General features: G+C 40.3%; 1 protein-coding gene across 5 annotated transcripts in view; it reads left to right on the top strand.

Moving 5' to 3' along the window:
* Window positions 1-2,091: 2,091 nt before the first annotated feature.
* gria4a (glutamate receptor, ionotropic, AMPA 4a) overlaps window positions 2,092-24,865 on the top strand; it is a 111,260-nt gene continuing 88,486 nt past the window's right edge. For all 5 annotated transcript variants that reach the window (XM_075473590.1, XM_075473589.1, XM_075473592.1 and 2 more), the window contains exons 1-2: window positions 2,092-2,454; window positions 5,659-5,817. In XM_075473590.1, coding sequence (XP_075329705.1) covers window positions 2,361-2,454; window positions 5,659-5,817 — 253 coding nt within the window. In that variant the 5' untranslated portion in view covers window positions 2,092-2,360. The remainder of the gene's footprint in view (window positions 2,455-5,658; window positions 5,818-24,865) is intronic.

Here is a 24,865-nt window from a genome sequence, read left to right as displayed (position 1 = left end):
CCCTACAGTACATAGGACATTTTTTCACCATGTCACATCTGCGAGGAATGTGGGCTAAAAATAAACTGTGAATCATCATTTCCATCGAGTACTCAGTCAAATAAATTATTGTACAGATGGCTTAACCCTGGTCTACCAAGAAACGTTTGTTGCAGTTACTTGAGATGAGTTTTTCTGCACTGCATCCTGTACAATTTTGTACAACCGGCTGCTGTACAAAACAGCACAGAGCGAAGGGGTCTGTTGTAGCTCCAGACTGTCTTATACTGTTGGTGTTGCAACCAGGTGAAATGCTTCCAACTGTGCAGTACATAATAGTACTTGTACAAAAGAGTATGTGATTAATAGGAAAGCCAGTGTTTCTTTGATTTTTCCACAATGGTGAGTGAGAAATGATACTGTATTTCTAAGGTTAATACTTGGCTAGACTGAGATACCAGAGAGGTTATGTTGCGCTTACCAAAGTGTCAGATTTACACCATATATCCCATGGAGTCCAGGTGAGAGTCTCACTTTGCAGCACAAGGTGATTTCACTGATTAGCACTCCTTTATCAAGAGACTTTGTTGGGGTTATATTTTGGTATGTCTCATTAATACCTGCAGACATTGTGTTCTCGGTGGAACATGGTGTGAAAGTCCTAAAGCCCCCCCCCCCTCTCTTTTTCAGCCTGCTGCACGACTGTAGCCCCGTTTGTGTTCAGAACCATGGACAGAGCCCTTCAGTGCTGGTTGAGGAACCAGAAGCTGACTATTTCAGTAAATGAAAAGAGGACTTGATGGTGTTCTCTCAGTGCTTTTTGAATGTGTCTCAACCCATGACCTTTTCTGATGCAAGCAACAGTTTGCCCACACTGATCAATGCAAGCCTGCCCATTAGATACTTGAGTTGAGAAGATATGTCTATGATTTGAAGACAGTTTATGTCGGCGTTTTTGTTTCTTTTGTTTTCCCAAATCAAACATTAAGTTAAACCAGAAGCTACCATTTTTGTGCATGTAGCTCAATTCCTGAAGAATAGCTTGGTCTAAATCTAGATTCTGGGTGAAAGGTGTAGAGCATAATGTGGGGAAATGTTTAATGGTGTTTTCCAGGATAGTGATATACCCGTATGCTTCCCTGCCTAGCAGGAAAACCCTTTAGAGACGCGCTGAGCTGAGCGCATCTTTCTCTGGGACAATTCTTGAAGCACCCCTTTCGTTTTGCCATCTGGAAAAATGAAACTGTGTGCTCTCCGCCGTGTACCTACGCTATCCCATACCGTCTGTCAGTTTTACCGACTTGCTACAGGCAGGCTAGATTAAATGACTGTAACATAACGTACTGTACTCCTGGCTATGATTCTTTTATCGCCTTACTTAAAGCTACTTAGAACATCTCGTTATTTCAGTCTGTTAAATGGTCTCGTCATCCTTCTAATGTGTGAATCTGTTTTTTCCCCGTTTGACGCCAGATGTTTGCGCTCATAAAGTCATGACGTTGTAATGATGATGATTTTAGGAGGTCCCCTAGCTTGAAGGTGGCTGCCTTGGTGGTGCACACAGAGAATGCTTTGACAGACGAGTGAGCGGCTGCGCATAGGATGAATTGGCTTTGCGATGCAATTAGTTTGGCACAAGCACAAACTCTGTTACTCACTTCGCTCTGCGTCGCCGATCAAAACAATAACAGTAATTACAATGAATCAGAAAATATTCATTTTCCATTCCTAATTTTCAACCGGAACACTTAGTTTTTCTTTGTGCTGCGCAAACACACATTTATTAAGGCACAAATGAGGAAGCCATGACAGTTAAAATTGTGAGTTTTCTTTGCTGAATACCGTCAAGAGAGGGCAAACCACGAAGGACTGCGCGCAAACGCGCGCGCATTCACGGGAATTCTCTTTTGCTTTTCTTATACGTACTCCAATAAGACCTTATCAAGAGGCGGTATTACAGCGAGAGCAGGCAAAGTAGAAGATGTAGAGGCGGAGAAGGGCTCAGAGAGAGGCAGACCATTTTACTGAGAGAGATAGAACGAGGGAGAAGGGGAGGGTGTGTGGGAGAGAAAGAGAGATAGAGACGGGGCGCGCATGTCCACTTCTTCGATGCAGCCTGTTCTCCCTGCTCGCCAATCGTTCCAGCGAGTTTCCCCACTCCTCTTTACATGTGCACCGGACACCCTGTTTTCTCCAGAGCGGACACTGCAGGGGAAGAAACGAACGAACCCACCATGGAATAGGAATACTACTTGCAGGAAGAAAAAAAACTCATCCTCTTATTTTTGATCTTCTTCTGACGCCTTTTCTCTTTTGCGCATCTTCCCCCCTTTCTCGATGTCTCTCAACAGTTTCTAAAAGGATTGAAGGAAAAGAAAAAAATGAGGATTAATATTTTTTCTTGGCACTTTCTTTGGGTGTATTCCGCCCTTTGGGGGCTAGCGACAGGGGCTTTCCCCAGCTCAGTGCAGATAGGTGAGTTGGAGGCTTTCTGATTTTACGCACGGGCACTCAGATCTGACAAAATACGCTGGATATGAGTGCTTTTAGCGGGCGGGAGTAACCACGAGAAGAAGCACTGTAGAACACAATAAATGTATCGAAGAATATTGTTACAGAAGAAGACAAAATCATAGAAGGGTGTTCTCAGCGGTGCATCATTTCCTTTTTTTTTTTTTCAGAAACCAAGATATTCTGTTTCTCAGTTTTGACTCATATGGCTCGTAAATGCGCACAGACCCTGTCACTCTGTTTGTCCTTTTACTCTGTTTGTTCATATTAAAAGCTGTTGTGGGTTCATGAATGTTTCAGGGAGCTTTGTTCCTTTCTAGTCTTCTGTGTTTAGACACTGCAGCATTCTCTCTCTGTCGCTTTCTTTCTCTCAACCTGCCCTTTTCCATTTAGCCCGTGTTAGTGCGCGGTAAGCCTATTTCAGCCCTCCGAACAGAGCAGAGATAAAGTTAACTCAAGCTGGATCATCAGTGGTTTGTTCAGTACAAGGGGAACACACACGCATGCAGACTCATTTTTCTGTTTCTTTCTCTCTCGTACACACGCACACGCATTCAAGAGGGCTTGCGTGTGATAATGAATGCACTGCATCACTCCTCGTGGGATGGGGGGGCAGCTGGGAGGTCCTATAATGAGATTCGGCTCCTTGACTCTGTCTCCCCACAGCTGCCAATAAACTTAATGCGCTAAATATTCTCTAGTTGGTACGCGCACATACTTGTACTGATGTTTAGGCGTGTATGTGTGCATGTACACTATGCACATGCATTTGTGAATGTGCATGGTGCTGTGCATTCCCACAGTTTTAAGTATTCCGCATGCGACTTCACGCCTTTTAAAGGACACATACACAGAGTAAACATGCTTGCATGCATATTCACACTGTATTAAGCATGATCTCTGTCCTTCCCTCCTAAATGCCATCTTCTGTAGCTACACCGGCATACTGGATACATGCATGATCACTCCGTGGCCCTCCACTTCACTTGAGGACTCACCTGCTGGTCTCTGCACTGCGCACCAGTGTAACGTCGGTGGAAGCAGACGGTTGTAATTCAACATGTGTGTGCAGGAGAGAAACAGAAACGGACATTTCTTTGAGAAACTGGTGCAATAACGTGTCATGTTGGGACACATCTATATTCGTCATGGAGCTCAAGTGTGTGTGAATGTGCCTGCTCGTCTTTTCATAATGACAATATTAATTCCATTTGATAATCGAATATAAGACCAAAAGTCTTTACCTTAAATTTTGGGTGGAGTTCTCCTTTTAATGAAAGCGAGTGGGCTTTGCACACGACCCCCACACAATACAGTTGTAAGGTCTGTATTTATATTCTGGATGTCTAACTTGTCATTTGGCTATAAATACAAAACACAAGGAAAATTGAGGGAACCTTTGGCCTGAATAAGACACATGTTGACACATGGACGACATTCCCTGTTGTGTAGTGACAACAGGTTCATTCACAATGCTCTGCCTGCAAACTCCTCCCCTATCACCCAACTTCCCACCCTACTTTTTATCTGTCTCCCAGAGCGATGGGAAGGCTCTACAGTCTATCACTGTAATCCAACTCAACTGAACTGAGTCTACTTTTGCAAAATCTAAAGGAAGTGAGCCATTGCACAATCATAGAGAGAGAGAAAAAAAGGTCCACTGAGTTATATATCAAAATACCACTGAATTAACACTGAGGAAAAGTATGACCATAACAGTAAGATGTCAGTTTAAGTCTCTTGTCCTCAAAGATTTGCAGTGTAACGTCAGATATTGAGAAACGAACTTGGTTGCTTCAAGATTCAGTCTTTTAACTCCCCTGCATATAAGATGTGTTTTGCGTGTTGATTTTTGCACCTGACATTGAACATCTGAGCTTTTTGCAGTCAAAGGTTTGTGCATGGTTTGACACTACAAGGCTGCTCATTCATCATGTGCTCACCTGATATCTCAGTTAAGCAACGTGTGTGCAAGCAGGATTTGTTGGCATCCCAGATGTTTGGAAAGCTTATCAGTGAGTTAAAAGTCCTATATATAGTAATTAACTTTCAAAAATCGTGTTAGACATAAAATAGAAGTCAGATCAGATTATCTTTATGTTTGCTAAATCATATCTTGAGGGAGAAACTTTCCCAGAAGCTTTTTCAATACTCTCTAAATGTGGTCAATAGATAAGGGTTATTTTATCTTCTCTGACGGACCCACCTCCGACACTCATCACTCACCCTCAGAATGGCTTGTCATTGTTACTGGTTTTACTAAGCTACAATTAGACTTTGCCTTCGTTAATGCCTGCATTAGTTTGATTTTTTTCTCTCTTTTTATATCAACAAGTCAAATCCAGCTCCCATTTGTTTTTAGCAGTTACTGGTGGTCGATTACAGTTACAGTATCAGTGTCCTATCTGGGATTGGTAATAGAGGCTGCCCCTCTCTGGCCAGTACATGTTATTTGAGATTGTCATGAGTAGATAACATGATCACTAAATGAGTTTTGTTTTTCCTTCTTCATTTTAAGCTGAGATTATGAACAATCCATCACTTTCTCTCATATTTTCATGTTTTGCTTTTCTTTGCTATTCTAGTTTCTTTTCATCTGTATCAACTTTAGTGTGACTAATAATCTCTTCCCTCCCTTTTCATTAAATGTTTCACAGGGGAGAAGGGTGTTTTCATTTTACAAACTCATAAAAACTCTGCAATTGCCTCCCTCCGCCTCTTTTCAATGGGCCCTGCTTGTCCTTTAAAATGACACTTTCTCATCTGGTCTTCCGCCTCTCTTTTTCTTTCATGTCCTCTCAGACCCATTAGCCTCCCCTGTCAGCTTAGTTGTTTCTCTTTTCTTCCCCTCTCCCTTTCTGTCGTCTTCAGATTTCATCAATGAAATGAACAGTGTGAGCATTCAGAAGCGTGTTTGTATTCATGTCTGTGCATAAGACAAGGCGTGAAGAGGTGCCAAAAGGAAAATTACCTTTTATGACAAAGCTAATGAAGACACTGGCGTCTTCTCTCTGTCCCCTCCTCTGTTTTTCTCTGGCCTCCTCATCCATCTTTTCTTTCCCCATTTCTCCCTGCCTCTCTCAATCTCTCACCACGTTCCCACTCAACCCCCACTCCACCGCATAATAACTCACTTCCCCTCCTCTCCATCTTTGTCCTTCTCTCTAGGTGGACTGTTCATTAGGAATACAGATCAGGAGTACACGGGATTCCGACTGGCTATCTTCCTTCACAACACCAGCCCTAATGCTACGGAAGCCCCCTTTAACCTGGTTCCACATGTTGACAACATAGAGACCGCCAACAGCTTTGCAGTCACCAACGCATGTAAGTGTTTACATGTGTACGTGTAAGTGTGTGTGTGTGTTCGTGTGAGAGAGAGGCTGAAACAATATCTCCTTTTCACTACATTTTTCTTTATTGTTCCTTCTCTACTTTTGATTGGCTCGAGCTAATCTTTCCATTCAGCTGGATAAAGGTTTCTTTAATTAGGCAGTCATGTTATGTAAGTGATGAAACTACAACTTCATTATTGTGTAACGCACAGCAGATGAGGGGACTTTGTTTGAAACTGGCTTGTGTGCAACAGTTGTCGGTTTTCTGATATGTTGATTTTGGACACCGAAGGACAAAACACGTGGCATTTCTGGGCAATATTACTTTTGCAGATAGCTATAGTCCAGACTGTTGCTTCTTTTCTTCAATTTATCATTCAAAACTAGTCACGTTATTCCTTTCACCTGCTTTGAGGTAATATCGCCTTTCACAAAATATTGCAGCTTAATGCAACTATAATTAGTCTGAGGACAGCTGCAAACAGAGTTTCAAATGGGTCCTTTGTGTTCAGAACAGAGGAGAACACTTGGTACGTGTGTCCTCTCTGATCATTTGAAGGATGACAGCTAATCTTTCACCATCCCCATCTCTACGCTGGGAGTTGAGATCTATTCCTTCACATTCCCACTTGACCTAAAAGCCTGTGAGGGAGACTCTGTCATGTTTGTACTGGCAAGTTAGTGTTAACAAGGCTACGTGGGCAGCCCTTTGCCAACAGGGCAACATGCTAGAAACGTGGGAATAGGGAACTGGAGAATCCTCAGTTTTGACCCATTCCGGCAGTATGAAACACAGCCTACTTTTGCTCCTAACTGTCTTTGTTTAGTGTATTTCATAACTGATACTTTTCTCTTTGAGTTGTACCATAAAAAAGGATGGAACAAGAACAAAGAAAGAAAAAAAAAATCAGGACTCAGAAGAAGTTTTACAGCAAAATGTAACCATATGTAAAATCTACACATATTGGATGTTATTTTCTCCTCAATGTCTGATTCAACGATTTCTACAGCTTAATAATGGTTCCCCTCTTTTTCCTCTTTAGTCTCACTGACATCTTGGTGCCACCTTACATATTAGAGGCATTTCATATCAAAAATTGATTGTGTTGAAACTGTTTTACTGTGGATATAATTTGTCTCTTTTGTATCGTATGACTAGAGAATTACCTCCAACTAATGTCTTCTGTCTTTCCAACTGGAAACTGAACAAATTGTCATGACAATTTGCGTTTCGTTGCGTAAGAAGTTGTTGCTGAAACTGCCTGTCAGTCTTAGTCTCTCAGATTGTGTATGACTTATTCGACAACAAATTAACTTAGAAATTCCAGTTGGATGGAAACATAACAATTACCTGACCTGCATATTGATCAGAAGAAGCGAAATGAGTTAATGACACCATAATGATGTGTGGGAATAACCTATTGAGTATCTCAAGAGAGAAGTTGATCCTTTTCTAATTCTAACAACCCAAGATTATGCTTGACACACAGGTCGTTTGCGTGAGTGAACTGTTACCTCAACACAGTGTCGTTGCCATTTTGTTACCAAATATAGGATCCTGGATTTGCCGCAGACTTAAACAGTAGGTGTTGCAACTGAGAAAATGACATCGGTACACTGCTGGAATATCACAAAATGGAGGTGTATACCAATGCACACACAAATGTACTTTCATGGTGTGCAAATATAATTATGTGGTGTACTTCTAAGCAGTGTTTAATGCTTTTGTTACATTTGGAATAACTGCTTTGAGACAGAGCTGATTGCACACACTCCTCTATATGTCTGCCTACCTACTTGTGCAGCATGTGACAGATCACAAAAATCAAGAGGTGCACAACAAGCCAAAATCAAACCAAAGCGCCTGGTACCATAAATTTCTATGTGCACTTCTGTGTTAAACTTAACTTCAGATGGAGACAGTATCTGAAACCAGCATCAAGTTGATGCTCAGTGTCTTTGGACTTTAAGGTACTTCCACTCTTCATTGGCTCCACTTCAGTGGCAACATACAGCTTTTATATACTGTCAGTGGCTGCAAGTAGTTCTTCACTGCCGAAATATTTCACAAAAAATGATAAACGCCTTTTGCTTCTGGCTCTCAGGGTAGTTGTCTGCTTGTATTTGAATTTGGCAGAAGTTTTGTCGCTGGGTTTTTGCGGATTCACTCTGGTTTGTGCTACTTGAATTGTGCTACATTAAAGTTAGAGGTGTGTCTGGCTCGCATGGTTTTCCCCCCGTTTTGTTTGAGATAGGAACGATTTTCTGCTGCTCATCTGCCAAATAGTTAAACCTACGAATGAGAGGAGATGAAGGTTCCTTTTAGTTTCTGAATATGTTTATTTGATGTGTTTGCACAAAATAGAAAAACTGAAGTAGTGGAGCAGATCGTTAATGAACAGTGTGTGGCGGTTTAAAAATTAAAGCTAAAAGAGAGAATATTGAGGGTGTGAAGGTGTTCTGGAAGGTGTGAATAGTGGAGAGCATTTTAAAGGTAGAATTTCTCTCAGAGGTGTATAATATCACAGCCCCTCATTAACACCGTCCTATGGTTCATCTGTCTTACTTTAAGGAAATTTTCGAGTGATTGTGTTGTACTGTTTTACCTCCTTATCTCATTAAGCTTTAACAAATTGACCACTGGGGCTATTAACTGGGCAGCATGAGCAAAATCAATATAGTTTTATACAGCAACAGTGCTCCTCTTCACGATATCTTAAATACGTGTTACACAGGATCAAAAAAAAAGAAAAAAGCTTCTCAGTGTCCGAAATGCCTTAAGCATCATCTGGCATTTGATTGAAATTCTTTTACACGCAAGTAAAATGCATCAGACATTTAATAACCCAGAGGGGAAGACATTTCTGTGTCCACATGCAAGTCACATGCAATCATAAATCAAAACTGTGTAATCCAATTTCCAAGATTGTTTGTCTTCTACCTCTTAAATTATAGACGCTGATGAATGAATAGATTACTTAAAACTGCCTACAATGATTGGAAAATTAATAGTCCAGCTACCACCTCTCACCCACAAGCATAATCACATTCTGCATCTGTTCCTGTAAGCTGGGTGAGTGGGAAGGTACACAATGGAAACACACCAGGTGGGTTACTTATACTGGATCGGGAGGTGTTTGAATTTATTAGCAACGAGTAAATGCATGTGCTAAGGGTAAAGGCGCAATAATTTCTGAGAATATAAAGCAAACCACGAGTGTTTTGCAGTCTGTATTCATGCACTGAGGCCTGACTGACGGAGGCAGATTGCAGTGGGCACCAGAGACCCCCTTCTTCCTTTGTAGCCTCACTGCTGTTTCTACTATTTTCACTCTAATCCTAATGACCTACTTGTGGTTCAGTTAAAACTGCTTATTTGTGTGCAGCCAAACATTGTTAAAACCCTGAGAATTTCATTTCACTTGTACCGGATAGCCCAAGGTTCCCGTAGGTGTAAAACGAGACTTGTCAAATCTTGGAAAAGAATGCATCAAATGATGCTTTTAAGATTGCGTCCTACTTGACAAAATAGGGCAGCAATGGAAAGCTATAGAGACTTGAGTTTGGACATTTTAGTGCATGTTTTATAACTTTAATCATGTGTTGGTGCAACATGATCAAGAATATATATTTGGCAGTGTTGGATAGTGTAGAAGAGGCAATTAGTGGTAAATTAAATATAAAACCACAAGTTACAGGATGAAGTTAGAGCTCTTTTTTTTTTAATTATTATTGTTACAGTTTACAAATCCCTTTAAAAGTGATCTAATCCTATTAGGGTTTCCATCAGCTCTGAAGCTAATAAGAGACTGAAAAAAAGAACATGCCAAAGAGATTGCTTCAGATAATGCAATTTATCTTGAGAGCAACATGATTTCGCTTATCAAGTTTTTTGGCAGTTTGTCCAGTCGTAAATGAGGAAATTCACTCTGAGCCAAAAGTGCCAATTCCCAAGTGCTGTTAGATAAAAAGCCAGAGAAGTCAATTGAGTCATTCTTTGGATCTCATTAATATCACTGAACCTTAGTTAATCACAATTCACACTTTGAGTGTAACAGTCAACTCGCCAAAGTAAATAGTGTCGGCAAACCTTGGATATGCATAATATCACCATCTCTGTTTATATGAAATACATACAAGGTGTCCTTAGGCATCGGTTCCATGCTTAAAAATCAACACATGACGAGGTTGGAGGGACAGTGGTGGATTAAGTTGTAGGACCATCATCCTGGACATCTTTGGGTTTTTTTACCCCTTATTTTGCATTGTGTACAGTGGTTCTCTTTTCAGGACAAATTTTAGCCTCCTTCTAAGGTCACCAAAACCATGTGGTTTAGTAAAATGTAATGGTTTATATATGTATATTCAGTAATGCGTGTCCCTGGTTTTCAAAAATATGACATGACGACATTTATTCTGGCTGACTATGAACTATTATTAACAGGCCAGATTCCTCCCTTGCCATGAAAACAGCCGCTAAAGTTTGTTTTCAGCAAAACTCATTCATCAGTGACTGAAAATATTCCCTAATTAATGCACAGTTTTTTTTTCCTGTTAGACTTAAGTTTGCTAAGAGCTGCAGTGTCTGTTTGAGGAAATTAAGTGGCCTATTTCAAAAATGTAATTATATATTTATGACACAATTTGAAAGATTTATGTCATCAGTTGAAATGAATGGGTTTCAGGCTTCGAGCGTCTGAGACTCCAGGGAAGTCAGACAGTTTTGAGAGATGGACTAATGAATTGTTGGTTTTCTCTTCGAGGGATGTACTGGCAATAAGAAAAGTACACAGTAGAAGAGCCTGATCCTTTCAGGGCATTTTCTGAATGTTTTCTTATCTCTTGTGTATTTAAGGATATGATTTCTTCTCAGGTATCAACTTCATTGCTGTTGATCTTCCTCTCTTCCCTGTTTGTCTCATCCACTTTCCCTGACTGGAGCCTATCTCTGCCTTTTTGTCTTGCAGGTTTAGAGATAGGCACATTGAAAATTAAGCTCTTCTACATGAACTGTCTGCTCCGTCTCTCTGCAGGCTACACATAACAAGTAGAACCACTTCTCTTTTCCTCTCCAGCCCTTATTTCTCAACACACTTTGGCCCCCACTTCCTCCCTGTCCTGCCACATCTCTTCCTCTCTCCTATCCCTGTTTCCTCTCCTCTGTCACACTCTTTTCTTCGTCACATATTGCCGTCTCTCCCCCCTGCTCAGGCGTGGTGAATGGATCTCTAAATTAATCCTTTACTCTTGCTCCGGGTGGTGAGCATTGCTTCGAATTAGAATAGGGAATTCTGAGTCTGACCTTGGCCAGTTCTTCTTTATTCTTGCATTCAGAGAGCGTGAATGGATCATAAAAATCCCCGGTCTCCATCGTTTTCCCTTTCCACAGAGGAATACAACTAATTTTCTTGTACCAGGGTCACACATCCATGTATTCTCTGCTGCTGTCAATCTTTCTTTGTTGTTTCAGCGTCTCTTTTAGTACATCGATACTGTGTGAGTGTGTATTTGAGTCTTATTTTGGCTGCATCTGGGCAGATGTATATGAGTCATTTTTAATGTGCCTCACCCAGAGAAGCACAATATTCCACTGGGGTTTACTGCTGCTTCCCTGTTTTACAGTGTTATATTGTAGAAATGAATCCATAAAAGTTAGTAAGACCATGGACTGCAGTTAATGTTTGTGTGTATGTGTTAATTTTACTGCATTGGGACCTCTTCTGGTGTAAACACTGACCTCTATAGGGACACGCAATCCTTATGGGGACCAAAGCCCATCCTAATGAGGTAAAATGTCTTCCCCATGGGTTCTGGTTAGTGTGAGACGAAAAGTGAGACTTTGGTTAGGTTAGGGCTAGATTTTGTCCACATTCAGTGGAAGCCAGTGCAAAGTTGTATTGAGAATTTGCTGCTACTTGTTTGTGTGTATGTACAAACTGATGCGCTACTGAGATGCATGAGCACACGCTTTGTCTACAGTGTGGAAGAAGTCCATTGAGACAGTGTGATTAAGATTGATAGAAATTAATAATAGGGACAGTAAGCAATATCAGGCAGACATAGCTGTAAATGTGATTCATGATATGTGGGATGAAACTTTTATTTCTATGCATTTATTCTTCTTGGGTGCTTCTATTCTATTCTTTTCTATTCTTTATCATGTAAAGATAATGACGATGATTTGGGCTAGTGTGGCTTGAGCGGTTGATTATTGCAGTGGTGCATAACCTCATCTCTCATCATGAGTTAATATAGATTGTGCCTATGGTGAATCACTCAGAAATCGATACAGTTTACGTATTATTGACTGCCGTAGATTGCATTTATATGCAGGCTGCACCTGATTATCTTTATAGCCGACAGAGTCAAGCTGATGGAGTCTGATTCGCCTTGATGCGTCCATATTGCTTTGTCCTCCAGTTGTTAAGAGCAAAAGAGAAAATCTATCAGCTGCAATGGCAGTTAGGCTACACCTTGATTAATGTGAAAACCTTTCTGTAAGTCCTCATATCACCAATTCAAATACTACACTTGGATTGATAAAAGACTGTCATGATGCCAGCTATGATGTTTCCCTCTTTCAGAATTTAGGGCAGCTTATGCAGAGTAATTAGTGACTGAGTTGAACAAGTTGGTTTTTGTTGAATATACAAACTGAGCTGAGCCACGATGACAAAAGTGGAAAAGAGACATTTCTATTATCACACTTCGAGTGGACATCATCTTTTGTTGATTAAACTTTTAAAATAAAGATTGAAACTCTTCATACTCAAAACCTTACCATTCTTCTTCTTAAAGTGTCCAAGCATAGGAACCAGATGATCTGAAAGGCAAATGTTTCATTGTTGAAGTTTAACCAAATGTATCGAGAGGTATTTGGTCTGCACTTACTGATGATGGAAATCAAAATTAAACTGAACTTCAAGCAGGCTTTTGAAGTGTTGCAAAACAGAAAGAAAACGTGGAAAAGTGGAAACAGCTGAGCAGTCAAGTGGCTTAAATGTTCCATCTCCTATTATGCACATTAACTTTTTTTGTAAGTGGGCAAAAATCACATCAAGAGTGTGTTAAAAAAAAAAACACTAAATGAAAAAAAGATCAATTGTTTTTTTATCTGTCCATCTCCTTGTGGTGTAGCTCAAGGACTTGGCCTTGGACTTCATTATTTTCCCTTTTACCATTATCATTAAGGTTTACAAGACAGCGTTCTTTAAATGATCTGCACCAACAGAGCACCACACCTGAATTCGTTTTAATCCAACTAAATCTGTTGACTGGGAGCTCACCAGAGCCATCAATTTTTCTCATAAACGTAATCTCAATCAACTACATATTGCTGTATTTATACACAAAGTTTTGAATTGAAACTAGTCGTCCATATTTCTCCTCCAGAAGATGGATGGATGGACAGAAGAAATGCTAAACTTGAAAGATAGTAGGCCCGAGCTGATATCTCTCAACCACTGTTTAAATTACAGAGGATCACTACTAAAGAATACGCTGTCACCCCAAAAATCAATAGTAATATGTAATCATTAGCTGTTTTTTTTTCCTTTCAGTCTTAACATGAAATAATGTCCACTGAAAAATGTTTTTAATTACAAAAAAAGGTTGGGTTAGATAGATGCATGTATGGTTATTTTATTCTTTTATTTTTTTTTTTCTCTCTCCTAATGGATTAAGCAATCTACTAAAGAGCACGGATGAAGCTCTTTGGCTGTTATCTAATGTATGTATCTTCTACATATGCGTTAATTAAAATCTAATCAAATCATCTCTGCTATGATCTCCGCTCTGGATTAGTGACTAAACAAAAATACAGCATAAGCACATTATAATAATTAATAATATCTTTGTCACCGTAAAGGAATAGTTCGGTTCTATGCCATCTAGTAAATGAAACACTGTGAAGAAATGTGATTTAGTCCATGAAGGGTGCTACAGCCTGCAATCACAGTAGATGTATCTCATGTTGTGGTGAGTCAGCTGAAGAATGTAGTAGATAGTTTTACAGATCTTCTCAAGTGCCCAAGCTAGCTTAACGTTTCAGTGGTGCTTCAAAAACAGGTCAATCACTTCACTGATGCCAAAGTCTGGTTGATGCCATTGTTTCTCCACATTTCCTGGAGCTGTTGTTTTTCAGAGGCACGCTTCCAGCATGTCTCATTATAGATTCCAAGTGGAAACAAGCCTATATTCCCATGTTGACAAGCAAATTACTGGTTCAGTGCTGATTTAGATGTTAATTGAGAGTGTGTTGATGCATTGATGACCATTTAAACACACATATACACAATGAGCTTAGTGGAAACACACATGTAAACACACTTTGCCCAGGAGTACATCAGTGTTTCCCCCTCACTCTGTGTACCCAGGCTTGGAGCTTTGATTAAATAGATTCCTTGGGCAGCTGGCTTCAACCCAGCGACTCCTAGCCACACACACACTCTTGAATACATTTTTTTTTACACTGTCTCACTACCACTCTCTGTCTTTCTTACACATATACACACTGACTTGCCAATTTGTCTCTATATTTCCAGGATCCGCTAAAACGGTGCCTTCGCTCTGCTTATTTCTGTTATTAAATGCCTCGGTTGTCTTGCAGGTGATTTGAAACATTCAACAACAACACCGTGACATCATCTTTATTGGTAACATTTCCATGGTCATATGTCTTCTCAATGGCTACACAGGGGAAAACAGAGTTAAATGGCACCTGCAAACCCTGGAAAGAGAAAGAAAGTGCTGGATGACTCTGACGTAAATGATATTCAGGTAACAACATGCCATATGCTGCTAATACAACAGCAATAATGTATTAGTTTCATTTAAGCATCATAGGTATGTTCCCTCAGGCATTATTTTGTTAGTCACAAGATAATAATACACTGAATGGTTTAAATCTTTGTGCTTCTCTTTAGCCCTGAGTTGAAGTCAGTCGTTACTAGAAAAGTGATACAATATTAATGAAGAACAACATGCAGTACCTCTATAATGTCATAATACATGAGCCAGCAAGTGGCAGGATAGAGGTGGGGATCATTAGGTTTCAGGTTAAATTAGACTAGTCCTATTTTCAACCAGTGTTTTTAATTTTGCACACATCAACACATACGATGCTTTAGTTGTATACACATATTTATGTCTGTAAGCAGCTTGAAAACAAATACTTCTTCTGGTAGCTTCTTTACACGAGGTCTTCTAGATTGCATTCAGCGTTCATAAGTCTACCAAGTGATGCTCTGACTGTTAAGAAATTAAATTCTGAGGAGGAACAGCAGCGGAAACACAGCTGTTTCTATTCAATATGAGCATTGGGGTCATTCGGATTCAAACGGGCTGTTTTGGTCGTAGCAAAACTGTAAGAGACCATGGGCCTGTACTATAGAGCAGGTTAAATTAATCCATGGTATTTTTAAGTGAACTGACTGAACTGACCCAAACAAAGGAGATCTCGCTTAGCGGTACCAGGATGCTGGTTATCACTTCGAAAAGTCAATCCAGGTTATTCAACTGGGGATGTGCGCATGTTCATGTGAAAATGATGGAGTTGACATCAGTTGACCAATCACAATCTATAATTATATCAGATAAAAGAAGAAAGTGTGTTAAAGTTTTTGAATAAATTTCAAATATATTTTATAAGATATATGTGGATATGAAGATGAAGGTACAGACGTCAACTGATGCAATTTTGCGAATTTGATACACTGCACACTGATATAAAGTTAGAGAAAAAGCCTTTTTTTCTTTTTTACATTTTATGAGAAAAAGAGGCTTTATAAAAAGTACTCTTATATGTTAGTTCCAGGTCCTGTTTTTCTGACTACAAAAAACATTCCCTTTGGCTGACACAGTCAAACAGCCAGTCAGAGGTGGGCAGAGACTCTCTCACTGTTAACGTACAGACGTCTGTTTTACTTTTTATTTTCAAAGAGAAGTGATTGGTTGGGAGGTGATCCTTGTATGCGGGTTGATGTCTTTTCTCGAAACCTAACCTGCCCCGAAGCAGGTTGTTTTTTTTGTTTTTTTAGGACTAGCTTTGTGATACTGAAAATCCAGAGCTAAACCTGAACTTACCTCGATAAGCCGCTGATCTTACTTGGTAGTACAGGCCCCTGTTTAGCAACACTGGCATGAAGCAGGAGGAGCTCAGTGAGCATTTGGTGTGGCAAATTAGCTCCACATCTTGCGGTTCACATCCATCATGTCAACTGTGTTAATTAACCCCATTCTGTAAATGTTCATGAAGTTTTCTAAGTGTTCAATGATATTTTCATTGTATTTCTGGTGCAGAAGGGCAATGACACTTGAAGCTATTTGCTTGAAAAAAGAAAAAAAAAACAAGGTTTTTCACCATCTGTCTTAGTCTGTTAAGTACCCGTCATCCTAATTAAAAATGAGATTTACATCTTTTGACAACATTTTGAGCATTTGTGGTTCAGTGTCTTACAACATCAGTTTCCACATTCTTCTAACTTTCCTTTGATCACAAGTGAAGTCTAAATGTTTAGCAATTTTCATGTGAATCATATCTGATGATCCCCTTGTTTGTCCTGCTTGTGTTTGAATCACAGGTTGTTTTCATCCTCAGAAATTAAGACGTTTTTTTTTTATTTTTTTTTTTTTATTACAAGCTTATAAGTTAGGCTGCACTACTTCTGTACAATTCTTTATGGTTGTAGAAGCAGACGTTTATTCACCTAAATTTATTCAAACAACAATTAACTACCCCTCACCCAAAAAGCATCAAGAATCAGTGGCCAAAATAAAACCATATATTACACAAAATAAGCCTATCTAGTTATGCCAAGCAACCACCACCACCACCACAGGAAGTGGGGTACACCCTGGACAGGTTGCCATTTTTTTACAGGGCCAACCCACGCATGCACAGAAATCCCCAGCTGTGATTTGAACTTGGAACCTTCATGGTGTGAGGTGACAGTGCTAACCATCACACTACAATGCAGCCCCTGTAAAGGACAATGATATAACATTTAAGCATTAGATATAAGGCGCGTTTGTTTGTTATTTATAATAAATGTGTTGTTTCCTGGGCTGCACGTACTCTAGGTTCTCCGGCTTCCTCCCACTGTCCAAAAACGTGCATGTTAGGTAAATTGGTGACTCTAAATTGACCCTAGGAATGAGTGTGGGTGTGTCTCCAGGGTGTACCCTGCCTCTCGCCCAATGACAGCTGGGATAGGCTGCCCCCCTGCAACCCTAAATTGGATTAAGCAAGTATAGAAAATGAATGGATTGTTTCCTTTCTTCAAAAGGAAACTACACACCTTACCAAGACCAAAGTCCGACCTAAACATTATCAGCCAATAAATACCACTTTTGTGGCATCAGGCTAACATGTTGTAATGACCCTTCTTCTTTAATAAATGTTGTTTTTTGAAAGCTGTTCATCTTGCTGACATGCCAGAAACTACTTTCTCCTTTTACTACTAAAAATTCACGTGCTCAGACATTGGATATTTCATATGAACAAAGGCTAAATTAATTCAAAGCACCAATAATAGCTATAATTATTGTCAAATAATAATAGATATATAAATAAATACAATTACCATGCAGAAGTAGAAATGATAATGATAATGATGATATAAATGGTAATCATCAATATAGTAAGTGGTTATTGTGGAGCTGGGATTTTGTGAACATTTGTGTGATCATAACATGTCAAACATTGTCCTTTAGAGGCTTTACTTTGTTTTTCAGAGAAAACATTACAGTGACCTCGGGTTTGAATGTGCCTGAGATGTTTTGCGAGTGGTTACAGCTGTTTGTGTAACTCTAAGGGAGTAATACTTTGCAATCAAAGCCAATAGATGAAGCAACTGTGTGAAAAAAAAAAGTGACAATGCATCGGGATTTAAGGGGTCATGCTGATACAAAAGCTCCATGAAACTCATATTAAGGAAATTCTGTTTTTTGGGTGTGTGGTTCCTCGAGGCAAGACGCAGTTAGAAATTCTTAATGCAGATTTTACAGACTACAGAACCCTTGAGCTGACTTAAATCCTCCCACAACATACTGCAGCGCAAAGCCAAATGATATGAAAGGAACAATGAGAAAAAAAACGTTTGAATTCATTTGCTATGGTCAGATAGACAACATCAGTCATTTGCAGGTTCAGCACTGCGCTCTCTTGTGCGTTTTTTCAGGCCTCCATAGTAATGAAGGCTGAATGATATTATTAGACCATGCAGTATCTCTCAGTGAATGGCGGTGTTTCCTCCAGGTAATCTGACTCTGCCAGGATGAAAGGCTGTGACTGTGTCTGTTTAACACACACACACACACACACACACACTGACCCACACCTACACACTTGCATGCACTCGCGCCGTAAGAGCCTCAATGGCCTCCGTCTGTCTAATGTGTTTCATTAAGACCTCTATTTCCCCAGTGGGCACGATAGCTGTGATGTAAACCGGAAAAAAATGTCTGTTTTTTGCTGTTTGCTTTTCACTTTGGCATTTGGAAGATGAAAAGCATGAGGAGAGATAACAGTGGATTTTAAGTGTTACGCATCGCCTTAGCAAAACACAGGAGTGTTTATGGTGCATGGAGCCATGTTTGCTGTAACTGATTGTGACGTGTTTTTCTTTTCCTTCACTCTCCAAGCTTAGCTGCTGTTGTTTTCATGTTCCAATCAAAGGATTTACATTTGCAGATTTTTTGTTTTCTCTTTTTTCTTCTTTCCTCTTGTGCTTGCTTTCTTATATTCATGAGTACATGTACTTGGACATAAGCACACAGTGCTCCTCTGTTTCTTATTTTCCTGCATCTCCTTCTTTTATTTCTTCCTCATTTCCTTTTTTTCTGTCAGTAGTAGTCGCAATTTATCCTTTGTTTACACTTCAATTCCAATGTTTCCTGCCATTGTCACTCTCTCTATGTCTCCCTTATTGCCTCCTCTGTCAGTCATCACTTTTACTCATAACTCATTTGCTGTTAAAAGTCATGTGGGACCAAAAGCTGTGATGTGTGAGTGAAGGCTTTATCTAAACTTGAGCAGCCACGTTAGCCGCTGAGGCAGACACATAACTGTGTCACCTATTTTTGCCACAACACCGATGTTTGGACTTGAAGTAAACTTTCAGTCAATATTTTTCTTTTTCCACAAGTGAATTATTTCATGTCAAGCAGTTTTACTGCAGCACTGTTTATTTGGGCATTCAGTTTTAAGGACAAGGCTCACAAGACTGTTCTGTGGCCACTTGAATGCAAGGAGCATCGGTAACAAGCATGAGCAGCTAGAACATCTTTTATATGACTCAAATTTGGACTGCTTCTGCATATCGGAAACCTGGTTAAAACCAACATCTGCAGAAGCCTTGATATCTATGCCAGACTACCAGGGGCCTCATGTACAAAGCGTGCGTTGGCACAAAATAGTGGCGTACGCACCTTTTCACGTCAACGATCAGATATATCAAGAACGAAAAGAACGTGGAAATGTGCGGTGCCTCACGGCAGCTTCAGGGCTGCCGTACGCACGTTTCTGCAGCTGTTGATTCTTTGGCGACACCTAAGGTGATGTTGGGAAACTGTTATAATAAATAAATGTGAAAACAAAGACAGTGATGTGCACATTTGAGATAGATGAACAATTAATACTGATAAACAATTAATACACCCATGTGTCTCCATTTACACGAGTGGATATAAAAGCAGCGCAAAGTGGTGCAATGCATACCATTAAAAACAATGGCTGCTTTAAAAGTATTAGAAGACTTTGCAAATGGTGCAATTCGAAGAGAGCGTGTGTTCACTACAACAGAGAGGATTAGCTGGCACATGATGGCGACTGACTCATTAGCCGTTTTGAGGGAAATCCTCCCTGAACTGTGCGCAGAACTGCGGCTGGCGTTGGAGCGCAACACAACGAGGAGCCATGCGCTGCCTGTGCTCATAGGTGATGTGCACACTGGGGTTCCTATAGCAACCGGGGCATTCCAGGGGGAGCTGGCCAACCAATTGGGACTGTGCCAGTCTACCCTGAGCCGAGCCATGCCACCCGCGTGGGACAGAATTATCCGCATCACAGCCACGTATATCAAATTCCCAACTGGCCAACATTAAAGCTCAATTTGAAGCGAGAGCCGATTTTGTAATTGGAGCTATCGACTGCGCACACATTGCTATAAAAGCGCAATCACATGATGAATTTGTATGTTAACAGGGAACATTTTCATTCGATCATGTACAGATCATATGTGATGCGTAAATACAATTAACCAACATTGTGGCGAGGTGCCGTGGTTCAACGCACGATTCATACATTGTGAGTAACAGCATCGTTGGGAACAGACTTACAAGGTGGCACTGTGCGTGATGGTTGGCTTCTTGGTGAGTAACTTTATTCTTGTAATTGCCCTAATATTATTCCTCGTGACCCGCATTGAGTATGTGCGCCCCCAATTTCTATCCCGTCTTCACAGCATCATTATTATATTATATATATTAGTCGGTGGTTAAAGTTAGTTTCTTGCTGTTTTTTGCTGGTTAAACTTCAGTTTAAGATCTTTCTAACAAGCCCCGTATCGTCTCTGTGGGCAAATGTTAATACCGTGCGTAAAGTGTGAAATGTCTTAATCAGCCTCGACTTTTCCCCGGCACACTTCTGCACGTTACTGTATGAACACGTTGTTGTGAGTTACACAAAAACATCGGTATTTAGCTTGGGGGTAATCAGAGTCACCCACATGAACTCCCACCACCCCATGAGAGAGCAGTGTCACCCATTGTTGCCCCGACTCTCTGTTCACACAGTCGGTCACCCCCCCCACCCGCCTGTTTTGGCCACACTGCGGCGGTGGGCAGCCACTCTCCGCTTCACATCCACCTTAATGTTGGACCACTTCTTCTTCCCCTCTGCTTGTGAGGCTTCTCAGACCCCACAGCATTGACAGCCTCAGGCTCTCCCACCCACTCCTCTTGTGTTTGCTGCTTATGCCGGAGGACAGCGTGCCAAAGAACACATTTTTGCGGGCCTTCACTTCAGAAAGTAGCACCGACATCTCGCTTTTCGTGAAGTTCTTCTTTTTTCCCGTCTTATTCATTCTTTTTTCTTTATTTTCTGAACGTACACTGAGGGGAATCGCAGGTGCAAGGCTCATTTAAATATGATTTGCGTATTTAAGTAGGGGCGTGGACAGGGAGGAGTCGGGTGCTCCGACATGTGCGCTCAATTCCACGTTGATTGGGATGTACAAACGAAATGTGCTTGGATTAATGCTTGCGCACAGATTCGTACATCCGACGTTGGAGGGCATTTGGGTTTGAGCGTACGCCATGTTTCAGTAGGAAATCCACGTAAGTCTTTGTACATGAGGCCCCTGGTGTTTAGGAAAGATAGAGAAAAAGGTAAAGGTGGGGGAGTTTTGATTTATGTCAGGAACAACTTGTCCTGTAAACAGTTAGAATGGCCTAAAGAGATTAAGTTTGATTGCGTTGGTGTAGAAATTATTTTGTCCAAAGAAATGTAATTTATATTAATCTGTCTGTATCGACACCCGTCTGCCAACATTGACTTCTTTGATCAACTTAAACACATGTTGAATCACTGCGACAAAAGTAAAGAGATCGTTCTCATAGGTGACTTTAACATAGACTGGGATGATAAAAAGGGAAGAAAAAACCTCAAGGAAGCAATGGATAAACATAATTTTGAGCAACTACTTGAGAAGCCGACCAGAGTAACAAAAAACTATCAAACGAGAATAGATCTCCTGTTTACCAACAGGCCAGATAGAATAAACAAGACTCCTAACTTTTTAAATGGTATTTCTGACCACAATATTATCTTCTTTTCTAGAAAGCTCACTAAGCAGAGGCTAGCACGGTCGCACGGGGCACCTACCTCCTCGGTGGCTGAGACAAATGTCATACCGAGGACGCAGGTGCCCCACCTCAATGAAGCCTTGTCTAGGATAAACTGGGAGGAAGCATTATCCTCAGAAAAAATAGAAACCAACAGTGACTCCTGTAATAAACTAATAAACTAAAAGAGGTTATGTTTTTGTTCACCAGCAAGGGAGGCCGCAGAGCAAAGAAAGAGAAAAATCTACCATGGCTGGACCAGAACTGCATAAATCTACTTAGGGACAGAGATGCATTACTTAAACAATACCTGAAAACTGGTCTTACCACAGACAGGTTGAAATTCACCCATGCCCGTAACAAAGTAGTGCATAATATGAGAAAAGCCAAAGCAAACTTCTTTGTTTCCATCATAGAAAGTACTAAAGGCAATGGGAAAAAAACATGGTAAATTCTAAACAAATTACTAGGCAGGTATAATAAACAAGAGAGCAAAGTGCTCGAACTAGAAGTAAACAATGATGTGGTTAAGGATCCAGCTGTGGTGACAAATACTTTTAATGATTATTTTATAGATAGTGTAACTGACATCACAAGGCTATTTAGTCCCTCCACCATTCAACCTCGGGAGATCAATGAAAATCATCCTATTTTCCAGCTTGAAAACATAACTGAGATGGAGGTAAAAAAGATAATTGCAGCCCTTAACAATTCTAAAGCTAAGGATATTCATGGTATCGACACCAACTTTGTTAAAACTCATATGGATGTCTTAGCAAAGCCTATCTCCCTCTTGGTTAACCAGTCACTCAATGAAAAAGTGGTTCCAACTTCCTGGAAGACGGCCTCAGTGTTACCCATTTTCACTCCACTGAGACGGCGAACTGTTTTTTCATTGAAAATGTAAAATTGTTATTGGAGAATAACCCCTGTGTAGGAGCTGTGTTCTTGGATCTCAGGAAAGCGTTTGATACTGTCAACCATCAGGTACTCTTAAACAAACTCACTCATTTGAACCTTTCTGCTGATGCTGTTTCATGGTTTGAGTCATATATGTCAGGTAGAACGCAGTGTGTTAGGGTTGATGATGCTAAGTCTTGCTATCGAGATAGTCTTGTTGAAGTTCCACAGGGCTCAATTCTGGGGCCTTTGTTATTTTCCATGTACATTAATGATCTCCCAGATGTCTGCCCGGAAATTAATGTCTTGATGTATGCTGATGATGCTGTGATTTACATTCAGGGAAAGGATGCTATGTCAACAGCAGATAAGCTAACCAATGCATTAACCAGGGTGCAGGGCTGGCTACGCTGTTTAACGTTGAATGAGAAACAAACTGTGCACATGCAGTTCTCCAAAAAAGGAACAAGTCATATTGTACCACCAATGTCTCACAGCAAAATGTCTAAATGCAAAGCCCATAACAAACACACAAGTCATACCACTGACCCACCAATGTCTTCAAATGAACATGCTGTCTTCTTGGACGGAGTAGAATCAGAATTAAGCAAATCAGACCTTTTATTACAAATGCAGCTGCAAAAGCCTACCTGCACTGTATGATTTTATCCCATATCGAATACTGTTTTACATCCTGGATGTTTGCGGGTGTCACCACTCTTAAACTAATTAAACAATTATACAAGAAAGCCGTAAAGGTCTACGATCGGAAACCCCAGTCTTCCCATCACTGCCCAATTTTAAAAAAGCACTACTTATTAACCTTTGAGAATCTCAGAACATTCAAAAGCACCTGTCTCATCTATAGATTTCTGAACGGGCTGGCACCACCGCCCCTGGGTAACTTAATTAAACAGAAAAACAGGGTGACAATGACAAGATCAGCCACCAGGGGGGACTGTGAGGTACAGTTTAGGAAAACCGCATTTGCACAGAAGGTCCTATCAGTCTTTGGTTGCTCTACATGGCACACAGTTCCGTTGGCCATAAGGGAAAACTCAACATATGTAGCTTTTAAGAAACAACTAAAAACATGGCTTACAGATAACCAGGACTGTAAACATGAAGGGTAGTTTTATTTAACATGCAATACTAAAAATAAATTGGTAGTAATTCTGTAATTCTTAAAATTAGTTGGCACTTTATTCTGTGCACTTTAAAAATAGCAGTTTAGGATAAATGCACTTTAATTTAGTACCAGATGCACTTTAATAAATATATACTTGTATAGGAGGGTAAAACATTATTTGCCAATCAGATGCATTTTAATGTCTGAAACTACTGTGCGACAAAATTGTGTTGATATGGTTTTTCGGTATGGTATTCGTACCATAACAGGTAATTTGTTGTATATCTTGTGATGTGGTTAAGTGATATGGAATGTTGTACGCTTTGTTTTCTTGTTTCCTGTTTTTGTCTTTGTCTTGTCTCTATTTTAGTGTGAAAAGCAGGACTGCAGATGGAAATTAGCCTTGGAGCTAAATCTGGCATATTTACATTGTATGTTTATTAATATGCAGAGTCCTCTCACAAATAAACAAATAACTAACTAACTAACTAACTGTGCAGTCTAACTCCACTTCACGCACACGTACACTTCAAGAAGTCCCTGAAACCCACGCGTGTGTTTGTTTCCATGGTTTTGTGATGTAGATAAAAGGAAGGGCATTAGTTAATATTGATGAGTGCTGCCACTCAGCCCTTCTCACTGAGGCTCACTTTGAGATGAGAGATATGACCTTTACACACAAGCACACACACACACACTGGAACTCACACATGCACACAACCCCCCGCCAATCTATGGGTTGTTAATTCATTAAAGTTGAGCTATTTTCACTCTCTCTTTGATTCGCGAATACTAATATGTCCGTGTGTGTGGATGTGTCTGTTTGTGAATGTGAGAACACACATGTTGATCTGAATTAATCAAAAACCGTGTTTGCTCATCTGCAGCGCTGAGATTCTTTCAAATGTTACTCTAAGCCCAGTGCCAGTCTTGAACCAATTCATCCCTAATGGCCCATTGGTATTCAGGTCGGGTAATAGATTCCTAGGTAACCAGCAGGTAATTCATCACACTTACAAATAGGAAGAGACAGAGAAGGAAGCAAAAAAGCTATTAAAGCGATCAGAGCAGGAACAAGGCTCATATGAAGAGAAAAAGGCTCTCATGGAAATGGAAGAAAAAAATTAATCACACATTCTGCCGATTATCAACGGGCCAGACACACGTA

This window comes from Odontesthes bonariensis, chromosome 9 (assembly GCF_027942865.1).
Source record: "Odontesthes bonariensis isolate fOdoBon6 chromosome 9, fOdoBon6.hap1, whole genome shotgun sequence".
Taxonomy (NCBI): Eukaryota; Metazoa; Chordata; class Actinopteri; order Atheriniformes; family Atherinopsidae; genus Odontesthes; species Odontesthes bonariensis.
The sequence above is the reverse complement of the archived record's forward strand: the minus strand, read 5'-3'. Positions and strand labels throughout refer to the sequence as shown.